The sequence below is a fragment of the Lactuca sativa genome, chromosome 5 (genome assembly GCF_002870075.4).
Source record: "Lactuca sativa cultivar Salinas chromosome 5, Lsat_Salinas_v11, whole genome shotgun sequence".
NCBI lineage: Eukaryota > Viridiplantae > Streptophyta > Magnoliopsida > Asterales > Asteraceae > Lactuca > Lactuca sativa.
The window spans coordinates 98,270,387-98,284,836 of record NC_056627.2 but is presented as its reverse complement, the minus strand read 5'-3'; the positions used below and the strand labels follow the sequence as shown (position 1 = coordinate 98,284,836).

At 36.0% G+C, this 14,450-nt stretch overlaps 1 protein-coding gene across 1 annotated transcript; it reads right to left on the bottom strand.

Moving 5' to 3' along the window:
• Nucleotides 1–1,075: 1,075 nt before the first annotated feature.
• On the bottom strand, nt 1,076–6,008 carry LOC111880181 (uncharacterized). The gene is made up of 8 exons (XM_023876587.3): nt 5,327–6,008; nt 5,031–5,177; nt 4,667–4,765; nt 4,453–4,569; nt 4,179–4,310; nt 3,796–3,933; nt 2,195–2,371; nt 1,076–1,580 (listed from the first exon to the last, which is right to left on the bottom strand). Exons 1-8 carry the CDS (start codon nt 5,816–5,818, stop codon nt 1,212–1,214), a joined length of 1,671 nt encoding a protein of 556 aa, XP_023732355.1. The 5' UTR covers nt 5,819–6,008; the 3' UTR covers nt 1,076–1,211.
• Nucleotides 6,009–14,450: the final 8,442 nt, after the last annotated feature.

Below are 14,450 nucleotides of genomic sequence, written 5' to 3'. Positions count from 1 at the left end.
TTTTTTTTGTAGTGTTTTTTTAATTAAATGTTATTTTTAATATTATTTTAGATTTTTTTGTTTTAAATTAGCGAAAAAAATCAAAAAAAAGGTTATGTTTTATTTTAATTTATATTTTCTAATTTAATTAAATAAAAAAGAATATTAAATGTTATTTTTAATATTATTTTAGAATTTTTTTAAATTAGCAAAAAATAATATTTTAATTTATATTTTCTAATTTAATTAAATAAAAAAGAATGATATGGAAAGTAGGTTTAATAGGTTAGAAAAGATAGGGTTTCTATATATTATGGGTAGGGAAAAAATAGAATAAAAAGAAAATAGAAAAGTTGATATGAGAGTGGGTCTACCTCCCTAAGAGTTATTTTGTATGTTTAGAACCATGATCGAGTGCTACAGTTCAATTGCAATGCATTATGATCAACCTAGGTCATGCTTTTAAGTTTAATTATTAAATAATGGAATTTCATTGCCATAACTGTAAATTTATCCCTAAATTATGCTGTCCATAGACGGACTAATAAGGAAAGAAAGGAAACGATGCAGGCTTCTTGAGAAACACGAGAACTATGTTGCTCGTGCAAAGGCTTTTCATAAGAAAAATACTTTTTTGCCCGATAACATTGTTGGACGGACGAATCCAAGTTTTAATTCTTTCCGTTGCTAAAACTATGACTACGACTTTGCTTAACAAAAACTCAAGAAAAAGACAGCATTCAAGAATCCAGATGAATTCTACTTAAATTTGAAATTGGTATGAAACAAATCACAAGGACTTTCTTTTTGTAATTTACTCTTTTATTAACATGTGAGCCATTTATATTGAGCTTTTTATGTACATGTTTTCCGATTTAAATCTCAGGGTTTATTAATATGTTCTCTTAATAAAATGAGAAATTATACACCTATCAACCCAACAAACAGACATATATTACTCCTAGTTAGTCTTATCATCAAATGACTTGTCAAACTTGACTTGACCCATACTATAATTTTCTTTTATATATTAACTAGTACCATAAACAATGTCATTTTGAAACCCTACTAAAACCACCATCAATACCTAGGAAAAAGAAGAAAAACTGTGTCACGTGTTAAATTTTTCTCATATTGTATACAACAGTCCACAGTGCCCTAATGAATAAAATCTATGGATATCTACAATCTTCAAAAAAGCAAAAACCCCTACAATTAAATATCTACAATCTTCAAAAAAGATGAGAAAATGATATAAACGGAACACCGACTCCACCACAAAGATGCAAACTTCCGGATGCATGTCTAGTTTTAAACAAAACCTTGTCAAACAACAACCTCTCGTTGACCTCAAGTTGACCATATTCATACGCGTCTACAATGCAATTCGTTCTAGAACTTTTCAAATTTAGATCCGTGTCTTTTTCAAAAGTTTTGATGTAATTTTTTATATCATGTTTCATCTCAATGCTCTCAGTTGACTTTTGACCAAACGAGAAGCGAAATTTTCCATCCCATTCTCGAGCATCCGTGGTTTCAAGTACTTGACTGGAGCAGCTACTATCCGCCATGGAACCGGATCCTGGGTCCTTATGAATCATCTGAGGAACACAATTTAGTAGCTATTAGGAGTGCGTTTGGTTGTGAAAAATTTTCTAATTTTTCATAAAAAAATTCAAATTAAAATGAAAATTTTGAGAACACTTTTGGTTGATTTTAGATTTCATAAAGTTTCTGTTTTCTAAATTGTGTGTAAATTAGAAAAGTGGTTTTTACACTTTTCCAAAGTTTTCCAAAACGGAAAATAAAAACTCCATGGGTTTCGACCAAACGCATTTTCTAAAAATTTCATAAACAACTAAAAATAAAAACTCAACTCTATTTTCTGAAAACGTTTTCTAAAAAAATAAAAACAATTTCCACAACCAAACGCACCTAGGTTTCTATTCTGTAAAAGCTATGGGTGCGTTTGGTTCTAGAAAAATTTTCAAATGAAAATAATCATTTTGAAAAAGCATTTGGTTGATTATGTTTTCGGAAAACTTCCAAGAAAATGAAAATGTTTTGTTTCCCGAATTGTATGTAAATTAGAAAAGTGAGTTTTACAGTTTTCCAAAGTTTTCTAAATTTAGTATTTTGTTTTGATTTATAAAAATGATAAAAATAAGTAAATAAGTAAATTTCACATGGAAGAGTTCAAGTGTTGCAATTTTACCTTTGGGTCAATGGCGTTTGTGGTGGGACCCATTGTTGTTGTTGTTGAGTTGACAGATGGATCTTCTGCTGCTGAGAAATCTGAACTATCAAATGTTGATATTGACACACACTCGTCAAAATATGACATTGCTTCATCGTTCAAACGTTTTGACATCTTTTTTCTTTCATTGCTACTCTGTAATAAAAAATAATATTAAAATACAACGCTAACATCAAAACCATATGATATACACAAAAAATTGCAATCTACTTTTATTTGTTTGTGTGCGTATTCCATTTAATTCTACTAATTATAGCATATTACTTGCAGTTTTTTTCTTAGTATTATTAAAAAGGGATAATGACTTGAAAGGGTAACAAACTTTCGATTTTTTTCACATTTAGTCATTAAACTTTTTTTCGTTATCTATTTGCCATTGAACTATTGAAAATGTTCACATTTTACCCTTATGACCGGCTGTTACCGGTCATAAGGGTAAAATGTGAACAATTTCAATAGTTTAGTGGCAAATAGATAACGAAAAAAAGTTTAGTGACTAAATGTGAACAAAATCGAAAGTTCGTTTCCTTCTAAAAAGTTCAATGACTAAATGTGAACAAACTTCCTCTTGTATTATGTTTTAGCAAATTATTTATTTTTATTAAATTGTAGCAACATTTGTTGATGAAGAAATCTATGTAATAAAAAAAAAAACCCTGAAAATATATTTAAAAAAAACAAAAACCGAAACCGAAATAAAAAACCAATGGTTTGACATTTTCCAAAATAAAAAATTAAAATTTCCAATCTCCCCTTATATAGAGGTGCTTACATCTCTCTCTCTCTCTCTCATGTCATAAAGGGGGAGTTTTGGATAGAAAATTCTAAATTGAACGCTTTCTCATTCCCTTTTTGGTTTTATAATCATTTTTAGATTATAAAAATGGGGAATGATTTAGATATGAAAATCCGAAAGTTGAATTTTTGTAAAACCAAAATCAGATTGGAAAATTGTGATTTTTTATTTTGAAAAATACCAAACTATTGGTTTTTTATTTCGGTTTTGGTTTTTCATTTTTTTAATATATTTTTTGGGGTTTTGTTTTTTTATTTCATAGATTTTCTTCATCAACAAATGTTGCTACAGTTTAGCAAAAATAAATAATTTGCTAAAACATAATACAAGAGGAAGTTTGTTCACATTTAGTCATTAAACTTTTTAGAGGGAAACGAACATTCGATTTTGTTCACATTTAGTCACTAAACTTTTTTTCATTATCTATTTGCCACTAAACTATTGAAACTGTTCACATTTTACCCTTATGACCGGTAACAGCCGGTCATAAAGGTAAAATATGAACAGTTTCAATAGTTCAATGGCAAATAGATAACGAAAAAAAGTTTAGTGACTAAATGTGAACAAAGTCGAAAGTTCGTTACCCTTTCAAGTCATTATCCCTATTAAAAATAACTTGTTGTATTTCTTTATTTTTGAAATGTTATTTTGGTTAGTAGTGTTACATAAAATTTTAATTGGTTTATATTTTCTTTAAAAATTTGTAATAAACAAATCAATCAAAAGAATAAATATGTTGTCTAAATTGATGAAAATTACATACTTTTCTTCCTACACGTGATCTATGAGAAACAGATGTCTTTGGTTCCGGAAGTGTCTCCTTGAGAATTCTGCTTAATTCTTGCTTGCGATGTTCCTCAATGGCTAAATCTGATCGAAGTTTTCTAGCACGTTCTTGTGACTACATATTTAAACAAAATTAAAAATTAATTTCAATCAACAATAAAACTGATCTATATATATTTACAAAAAAGGGAAAATACATAAAAGCCACTATATTTTCAACCTAATATTTATACATTTTCACACAAATTTGTTGAAAGTTTCCCCTTTAGTTAAGAATTAAGATCAATCCACTTAATCACCAAACTTTGGTTATCATATTTCATAGCCCTAAAGTGGAATATAAAAATAATAAAATATCACCTCTTCAAGTTCTTTGGCATATTCCCTTCTTATATCCAACACTAAGTCAACAGCCCCAGTTTTGACCAACTTGGGAGATATATCCATAACATCTGTACTCACAAGTGCACCCGTAGTGTTCCTCCTGATGGCCTGAAGTCAAGAAAAGTCAAAATTTGGGAGGGCGTTTACGTCTTTTGCATATTGAATATAACTTTATTGCATAAACTGTAAAAGGTGACATTTATGTGGTATTAAAAGCTTTTGTAAATTAATAATAGCCATAAGAACTCACATGTTGAAGGTCATCTTGTATATCAGCAATAGCTCTTCTCACTTCAGATCTCACAGTTTCATATATTTCACTTGAGGTTGATGTAGTGTCTTTTCTTGAGTTATCCCCTTCAAATGACTGCAGCCAAAAAAGATGAAGCAAAGAACTACTTTTCAAACTCTCATTTGTGCAAAAGACATAAATGCCCTTCTGAGTATGAAACAAAATATCTGACCTTCATCTGTTCATAGACAGCTTTGATTGTTTTCTCTTCGGCTTCAGATAAAGAGCTGGTGGAGATTCCATCTTCCCAGTTTGGGACTTGTGAATCAAACTATAAATATAAGCAAATGAGACATTCCACATTAAGTCCTATCTTTTTACAAATTCTCCTCATTTATTTTTAGGATAACTGCAATGCACTTTCTTTTATTGGTTATTAAAGCATCCTGCTTTTATCTTTTTCTGTTACAACAATGCATTTACAAAACCAAAAGGCATTGTGTTTTGAAAAATCTATAGAGTTTTAACCCTTTATTTAAATGTATTTTTAAGAATCGTTTATTTATCCGATGGAGAAAGAAGGAACGTGGTCTAACTGAAGGGTGGCGGGATGGATGGGAACTCCTCTTCTCAAATGCTTTGACACCATTAACAGGAAGCTTTCCATTACTGCTAGATGTCCGAATAGAACTACTTCTGCCTCCATATGTGATTGGTATTCTTGATTCTTGTTCAACTTCACTCTATTTTGAAAGAAAATAAAGCAACCATAAGTTGAAGAAATCATTGACAACTGTTCGTCTTAATGACACCGTTAAGAACAATTAAGCAATAACAGCTAATGTAGATAATATAAGCGAAAATGGAGTTTAATTGATGAAGTTTTCCAAACCTCAGAAGCACGAAAAGGTAATTTGGCCCTGGAAACTGACCGGCCCCGCCTGCCATTGCCGCTGCCATTATCGTTCACCCTGGATAAACTCCTCCGGCGACCACCAATCTCCTCCTTTTGACCACCATTTCTCAAATCTGGATTCCTCTTAACTGACCGACCTCTCTCACCCACCACCGCATTCGAGCTCTTTGAAACTCCCGACGATTCTATTTCTATGGCACCGCCACCGGCAACATCAATCGGTGTCGGGGTTTGAGTGTTGTCAGCAGGGGAACCGCCGGTTGCCCAGTAAAGAGGGTTGTCTCTTTTGTTCAAGAATTCAGATATGTCGATTTGTGTGGATCGGGAAACAGCGTTGACGCTTAAAGACCTTCGTAATCTTTGTTTTTGAGGTAGGGGATTAGGGTTAGGAGGTTCGGTTTTGGGGGAATCTACTCCTCTGTAGGCGTTGCTTCTTCTAGAGTTCGATTTGAATGCTGCTGTCGCCATTTCTTCAGCTTTGGATGGAATCCAAATTGGTTGTTTGGAAGAGACAATTGATGACCATGATTCACTAAGAGGTGGGTTGATCGAGGTTCTTGTCTTATTAGCAAAGACGTTTGAAATATTCGACAGATGAGCGGCGTAATCAAAGACGAATTTTGTTCTTTCCCTCTTACTTTGCTTAAATCACATTTGGGTTTTTGTCTAGGAATCCTCACTTTTACACAAAATATTCCGTTACGCCCAAAGTCAAATTTTTTGTTCATTAATGAATATGCTTAAAATCAGATTTTTTGTTCATTAATGCCTCAAATACGAGTAAATTCGTTCAATTTTGCCCATGCAGCTGATTTTACCTTTTATTGCATAACAAACTTTAATCATTAAGTGGTGTTTGACTTATCTTTTTAAGAGACAAAAGTCTTTAAAAAAAACTGACCTTTTGGAAAAATCTGAAAAACCTGACTTTTTATAATTTTTTCAAAAAAAACTTTTGCCTTTTAAAACGATAAGTCAAAAACCACCTAAGCTGGACACCATTTTGTGATTTAATGCTTAGCTATTATATATAATAAATACGAAGGATTAAAATAAGAAAATAAATAGGGAGAAGCAAGAATTGAATCCATGATATAAAAATAATTCCTTTTGTCATTAGGCCAACTTAGTTTTTTTAATGTCTTTCGTAACGAATTATATTCGATATCTAAACTTGCGTTATGATTTATTATTATTATTATTATTATTATTAATAAACATTATTAATAAACACAAGAAAAATATCCAACCACAATTAGCGGCATATAATAGTACACCATAAAAAAGAAAGAAATAGAGATAGTCAATAAGACAATGGGCATCCTTACCAAGTTGCCTAATCCATCCGGTTAATTTTAACCCTGTTTTTCACTCAAAGAAATGTCACTAATTTTATAATATCAATGACTTTATCCGTGATAGCCGGTTTTTCTTAAAAACTCTTTTATTCCTTGATTTCCAAATGCTCCACATTGTTCCATAGTAGATTTAAAAGGCTTAGATGTTGTTCGGTTTTCTAAAAAATAACTTCAGATCATTTATTGTCGTGTCGTGCAGCACACGACAACATTAGACTTTTCGCAACTGTTTGTTTTTCAGAATACTTCTGACTTAAAAACTGATGCGCGTGTGCTGCGTGGCGCAACAATAGACCAACTGCTTCAAACCTCTTTACGCCTTACTTTAACTTACTGTAGCAATCTGCAGACGTTAAAAAACAAACATATTTTTTTATTAAATGATGCAACCATTTGGTCCACCTTTTCTACTACAGAGAGTTGCAGAGGTTGTCCGCAGACTTCAGGCGTTTTCGCTTCGAAAAAACAAACAACACCTTAGATGATGTTTGTTACCTCTTCATACCTCATATTGCTGCGCGACGCAGCACACGAACGACACTTTTTCATCTCACAGTTGTTTGTTTTTCAGAAGTCTTCAGATTAAAAAAACATATGCGCGTGTTTTTTTTGGCGCAACACTTGTTTTGCCTCTTCCTACCTCTTCCAACATTTTCTTCTTTTTTTTTCTTGCTAAAATATTGATTATATATTGCTGAAATCTTATTTTACAATTTTTTTCGTTTTTTTGTTTATTCTTGTTGATTTTTTTTCTTTTTTTTATATTGAATAATAATAATTTGTTGATGAAATATCGTTATTTTGTGCTAAAATATCTTTATTTTTTGTTAAAATATCATTATTTTTTGCTGAACCATCAGAAATTTTTGCCGAAATGTCATACATTATTAAATTCGGTATTAAAAAACTATTTTCGGATTTTAAAATCAGTTTATTTTAATTTTTTAACATTTGCAACAACATGCAAATGTTAAAAAAACAAACACGCTTCTTATTACAGTCTACAGCCATTTGGTCTACATCTTCTACTGCAAAGGGTTGCAGAGATGATCCGCAGACTTTATGGATTTTTGCTTCAAAAAAACAAACAACACCTTATTCACGATAATTCTTTTTTTTAGACATATTAATTTTTCGGTTTGTTCATATCTAGCAAACTATCTTTTTTTTGTACACATCTAGGTAATGAATTTTTTGGAAGTGTTCACATATGACCATTATGACCGACTGTAGCAGGTTACATCTAGTTATAACCGGTCATATGTGAACACTTTTAAAATGTTCGTTATCTAGATATGTACAAATAAAAACTAGTTATTCAGATGTAAGCATACCGAAAAGGTAAGAGTAAATTACACGAATGGTCTTTGTGATTTTAGTAATTTGTGTGTTTGGTACCTAAATGTGTCATAAAAGCCAACTAACTATTAAGTTTTGGTTTAAACTGTCCTTCATGTTTTTTTAGTACTTAAAGGGCATAAACTTGATATTTACATGTTAAAAAAGGCTAGCGACCTACAATAGACGGTTTCTAATGAATTATTGGCTTTGTTTATTAAAACTTGCTGACTAGGCACTCAAATTTGCTCTCGTCTGGAAAAATATTCTATCACCTCTCATATTGTGAAAAACACAAAGGTCCAAAAGCTTGTTAATCGCATACTGGTTTCACCCAAACTCAACTTTCCAATCATAATGCTGGCGATGAGAAGCGTTCGCTTGTCTTCCTTGAAGATGGGTCAGGAGCATGCTCGTCTTCAAGGATCACTACAGGAGACATCATCCTTTGTTGGCATTCGCAATTCAACTGTTTCTCTTACGATACAAATTCCAGTTTTTTGCTTTATTCTCGAGGTAATTGGTTGAATACCAAATGTCTTTCCTCGGTTCTTTTCAATGATTCCCCTTTCCATCTCAAATTTGGATAATTTGGAAGATCCACAAACATATTGTGGACATACGAATTCATTGGCAGTTAAATGAGTTTGTTTTTTGGGTCAAATTGTAAGTATCTTATGAGTGGATCACATGTAGGCATGTTTTTATTTGGAAGAAAAAGGGAGCGAGGGTCGTTAAGGTAATGGAAGGTGATAGGCTTACAGTGAATCAAGTTGAGCCACATCATGTTACCCCTGTTCTTTATTGCTTCATCTGGAAGAAGAAAAAATATAAAACTTATGATTATTGTTATTATTAATGTATACATACATTTTTAAATGTGTAAATATAATACATTTTTTAAATGTATAAATATATTTTTAAAGGTAAAAAATACATTTTAAATGTATTTTTATATAAGTAATTATAAAAATGCATTTATATATAATAGATATAAAAACGCATTTATATATATATATATATATATATATATATATATATATATATATATATATATATATATATATGTATTTATACATATAAACACGTATAAAACCTGCTTTTGTATATATAAATAATAATAATAACACGTTTATATATAAATATGTATAAACACGTTTGTATGTAAGTATTTATATATATAAATAAATATAAAAAATATATATATTTATGTAAATACAATTTTAATTTTATAAATATGTTTTTACACGTATAAAAGTATATGTATAAATAATACTAATACTAATACTAATAATAATAATAGTAATAATAATATTAGTAATAGTAATAAAAGGTTTTAGCTATTAAATATAATCTTTTAGGAGGCTTTTCAAACAAATCATTCTAGTGTAGTGGTAAGGCTCTTTGCCTTTGTTTGAATAAACCCCGGTTCGAGCCTTTTTATGTAAAAAAAAAAAACAAAAAAAAAAAAAAAAAAAAAAAATTTAAGGAAGGCAGAAGACGTGGCACCAGCTCTTCAGCTCCAGGTCAACATAAAAACGCTCCGTCATCCGCCCAATCAACGTCCTCATATGGTAAAAACGCTCCGTCATCCGCCCAATCAGTGTCCTCATATGGTGGTGGGTAAGGGGTAAAACTGAACCAACTTTTCGGTATACTTGGAGATTAAGGGCGTGTGTGGAAACTGAACCAACTTTTCGGTATACTTGGAGATTAAGGGCGTGTTTCTTTTCGGTATACTTGGAGATTAAGGGCGTGTGTGGCAACTGAACCAACTTTTCGGTATACTTGGAGATTAAGGGCGTGTTTGGCAAAAGTAGTTGTTAGCTAGTAGCAGGTAGCTGGTAGCGGGAAGCTGTAGCTTTTATTTGTTATATGAATGTTTGGGCAAAAGTAGTTGTTAGCTAGTAGCAGGTAGCTGGTAGCGGGAAGCTGTAGCTTTTATTTGTTATATGAATGTTTGACAGAAATAGCTGGAAACTTTTAAAATATATAAAATTACATAAAATGACAATTGATTAAAAATAAATAAATATATAAATAGTATATTTTTAAGGGTAATTATGGAAACTGGTTTCAAAAGCTTAGGAGCGTTTTGTTAAACGTTACGTGAAATAGCTTTTAGAATCGGAGTGTTTTGTTAAAACTAAAAGCTAAACGTCCGCACTGTCAAACGAAGCTTTTTGTTCAAACTAAAACGTTTTATCAAAAGCTAAAAGCTAGAAGCTCTCAAACGCTTCTAAAATCTCCGTGCCAAACACACCCTAACACATAAAAAATTTTGTGTAAATTTGAGGGGTTTTATGGTAAAAACCCAATCACATTTAGGCAACGATAGATAACTATACATTATAACATTAACATTAGTTTAGTTGTAACGACCCGTCTCCGGTATGATAATTCCATGGTATTTATTTTGAAGTTTTGCAAGAAGGACTCGGCGAGTTCATGGCCTGACTCGCCGAGTAGGGACGGGATTTCGAGCACGTGTTAGCTGGCGACTCGGCGAGTCCATATTCTGGACTCGGCGAGTCTGTCCGTCTGGGAGAAACCCTAAATCCCCGGGTTGCCCACTATTTAAGCCACCCTTATGGCCTCCATTCTCGCCTCCTTCACCCTCAAAAGCTGTGAGAAAACCCTAATTCGTTCTTGAGTGATTCTAAGTGATTTTGTGTGCAATTGTGAAGGCTTGAAGAAGGAGAAGAAGAAAGGAGCAAGGAGAAGGATTGTGGAGCAGAGATTCAAGGGAAAGCAAGAACTCTTTGAGGTATTCTTCAGACTTCCTTCCCTTTTATGCTTTAAAACCCCCCTTTAGATCTAGTGGATGCTTTTCTCAAGCCTTATGTCGATATGGAAGCCCTTTTATGTCAAAATATCTTTAGATCTGTTCATTTAGGAGTTGTAGAGCCCAGATCTATTGCCTTTATGGAGCTATTTTGCATCATAACCCTAGATCTACCCCTTAAAGTGCCTTTTTAGCCTTTATTCCCTTGTTCATGTGTTGGTACACGTAAAGTTGGAAACTTTACGTGGTAAATCAGCTTATTGGACTCAGATCTATCATTTGTATGTTTTGGATTCGAGCAGAATCGAGTGTAGAATAATTGCATGGCGGTGACTCGGCGAGTCGAGTCGCGAGTCCCCGATTTCTTCCTTTTGAGCGGTGTCGAGTGGGACCAGTGAGTAGTGGAGTGGACTCAGCGAGTTTGAGGGTAGACGCAGTAATGGAGAGACTCGGCGAGTTGTTCATACAACTCGGCGAGTCCAAGGCAATCTTCTTAAGCTCAAGAACAACTCGTCGAGTTGTTCATATGACTTGGCGAGTCGGATGAAGATTGTCTGAGTTCTTGGATCGAGAGGGTACTCGTCGAGTCGATGCCATACTCGACGAGTAACAGCGAGTAGGGTCGAGGAGTGAGAATAGGGACTCGGCGAGTTGGCAGCCCAACTCAGCGAGTCAGGTCAACCGAGAGTTGACTTTGACCGAGAGTTGACCTTGACCGAGAGTTGACTTTGACCAAGGGTAAAAGAGTCATTTTACCCAGTGCAGTGTTTAGTATTTGATTGAGTGTGTTTATGGATTGTAGCCGGAGAGATACCGGAACAGCAGCAGTTAGCATGTTTGATGCCTTCGTGGCTCAGACAGGATTTATGTGTGTTCATGCTAGTGATATGTTTATGCTATGTTCAGTCAGCTTCGGACTTCGGTCCGATGTCAGCTTCGGACTTCGGTTCGATGTAGGGGACAAGGTCCCAGTCAGCTTCGGATCTCGGTCCGATGTCAGCTTCGGACTTCGGTTCGATGTAGGGGGATAAGGTCCCAGTCAGCTTCGGACTTCGGTCCGATGGAGGGGGCAAGGCCCCAGTCAGTTAGCTTCGGATTTTGGTCCGATGTAGGGGACAAGGTCCCAGCCAGTTAGCTTCGGACTTCGGTTCGATGGAGGGGGCATGACCCCAGTATGTGCTTGATATGTTATTGTATGGTATGTGTAGTTTGGGGGAGCTCACTAAGCTTCGTGCTTACAGTTTCAGTTTTGGTTTCAGGTATTTCCGCAAGCAGAGGGAAGAGCTCGGGATGATGGCATCGCACACACCACAACTTCAGCTTTTATCCTGGGAGTTGATTAGTTTTTGATTTTGATATGACATAGATATGATACAGTTTTTCCGCATAGTGTTTTTATTATGTTGGGATACATCACGTATGGTTTTATGATATGACACTCAGATTATGGTTTTCGATTATATTGAAAAATGAAATTTTTGGGTCGTATTTTTGGGTCGTTTCAAGTTGGTATCAGAGCCCTGGTTTGAGGGATTCGGATACACTTCTGGGTGTATCTGAACTCAAACTAAGGGGAAATAACAAGATTTTTAAAAGGAAATGTTTTCTAAAAGAATTTTGAAAGCACTTAGAAAGAAAGAAAATTTTTAAAACGAGATAAGGGTGTGGTGCATGCGATCAGCCGAGCTCAAGTAAGTACTCCCAAAATACTCATACAAGTTATTTGTTCAGTTTCAGTTTCAGTAGAACAGCATGCTAGTATAGGACTAAGGATCGAGGAGGATGCCTTATGTGCTTGCTTTATGTGTTACAGCTTTATGAGTATTGCATGCTAGTATTGAGTAGACAGCAGTAAGATAGCCTGTTTAGGTTATGCCTGATAGTATGAGCTTAGCATCATATGCTAGTACAGTTTCTCGTTATGAGAATAAGTTTTGCCTGAGTATGTTTCCTTTATCCGAATGCTGCTTGCTTCGTGCTTTGTGGGGTTCTGAGTGATGGGAGTTAGCCATTAGGTGAACACGTCACACCACATGTGATCAGGGTTGGATAATCCCAGAGTGCTGGAACTGGCCCTATTGCGCAACTCTTGTTTGAGTCCAACCGTTATAGGGACGGGTCTTTTACTTGAAGGATTATCTGATCCACGTCACATGTGATGGTGTTCAGGTGGTGGCTAATTAGCATTATAAGGAGACCTTCAGCAGCTGAGGGCTAGTTGAGTTGGGTCTGAGGTTTCCCTAGGGCAAGCCTAGGATGAGGGTAGCAGAGATCAGTAGTAGTAGAAGTGACTTGGTGGAGTCAAGGCAGTTCTTGAAGAAAGTACGGATAGATGTGGAAGGTAGTATGGGCTCGTACTACTGAAAGCAGAGGATCCGTACTCGAATCAAGAAAAGCCGAGACAAGACCAGGGAGCTAGTTATAGTATCAATGATCCCTTGAGATATTTCAGTTCTGATGTAGTTGTGATGTGTTTCAGAATGGTGGTTTTGCGTTCCAGACCAGCAGCCGGCAGCGGAGGTGCCGGGGAGGGATCAGGTTCAGGCTCGGGGGACGAGCGCATGGATGAGTAGACTCGAGAGTTTCTTTCTTCGGAGATTACACGCATCATTTTAGAGCAGACTCCTGTGATCTTCGGTTCGATCAAGGAGGGGATTCTGGAGCTGATGGATGAGAGATTGGGCACCTTCCGTGCCGAGGTGGCGGCCATGATGGGGTCGCGCACCCTTACCTTCAGGGAGTTCAGGGCATGTGGAGCTCCGGACTATCATGGGGCGCGGGACCCCATAGCAAGTACCAGATGGTTGGCGGATGTGGCCAACACTTTCCGCTCTAGCAAGTGTCCCGACGGGGACAAGGTCAGATTGACGTCCTGTCTTCTGAAGGACAGGGCACGGGATTGGTGGGAGGAGGTCGGGCATGCCATTGGGGATGATGCAGCACTGGACGCCATGACCTGGGCTGATTTCTCTACCAGGTTCAGGGCGGAGTTTGCACCGGTCATTGAGGTACAGCAGTTGGCTAAGGAGTTTCAGGACCTCACCCAGACTACAGAGACAGTGGCGGAGATCACCGCCAAGTTCAGGGAGAGGGCTCTTCTCGTTCCTCTGTACGTGGCTGATGAGGAAATGAAGAAGGCATGTTATCATGAGATGTTGCGGAGCGATATCCGCCAGTTTGTGAGCCGGTCCAGCTGTAAAACGCTGGAAGATATGATTGCTAGGGCTCGGGAGAGGGAGATTGATCTCGAGATGGAGAAGAAGAGGAAACCGGAGGCGGTTTCGGGTTCAGGCGGTTCGGGCAAAAAGCCCAGGGTTTCAGATCACAGGTCCAGGGGACAGCCGAGCCACGGTCGATGTGGTAGGTGTGGGAAGATGCATGAGGGGGCGTGCAAGGCAGGGAGTTCCGGCTGCTACAAGTGCGGTCGGATTGGACATTTGAGTAGGGATTGTACGGCTCCTGCCACTGCCGTTGCAGCATCAGATCTGATTTGCTTTCAGTGCAATCAGAGGGGACATAAAAAGTCCCCGTGTCCGAGCTTAGCCGCAGCAGGGAAGGTGGCTGCACCTGCCCCTGCTACCTTGAGGATTACAGATGGCCGGCAGGGCCGAACCGAGAC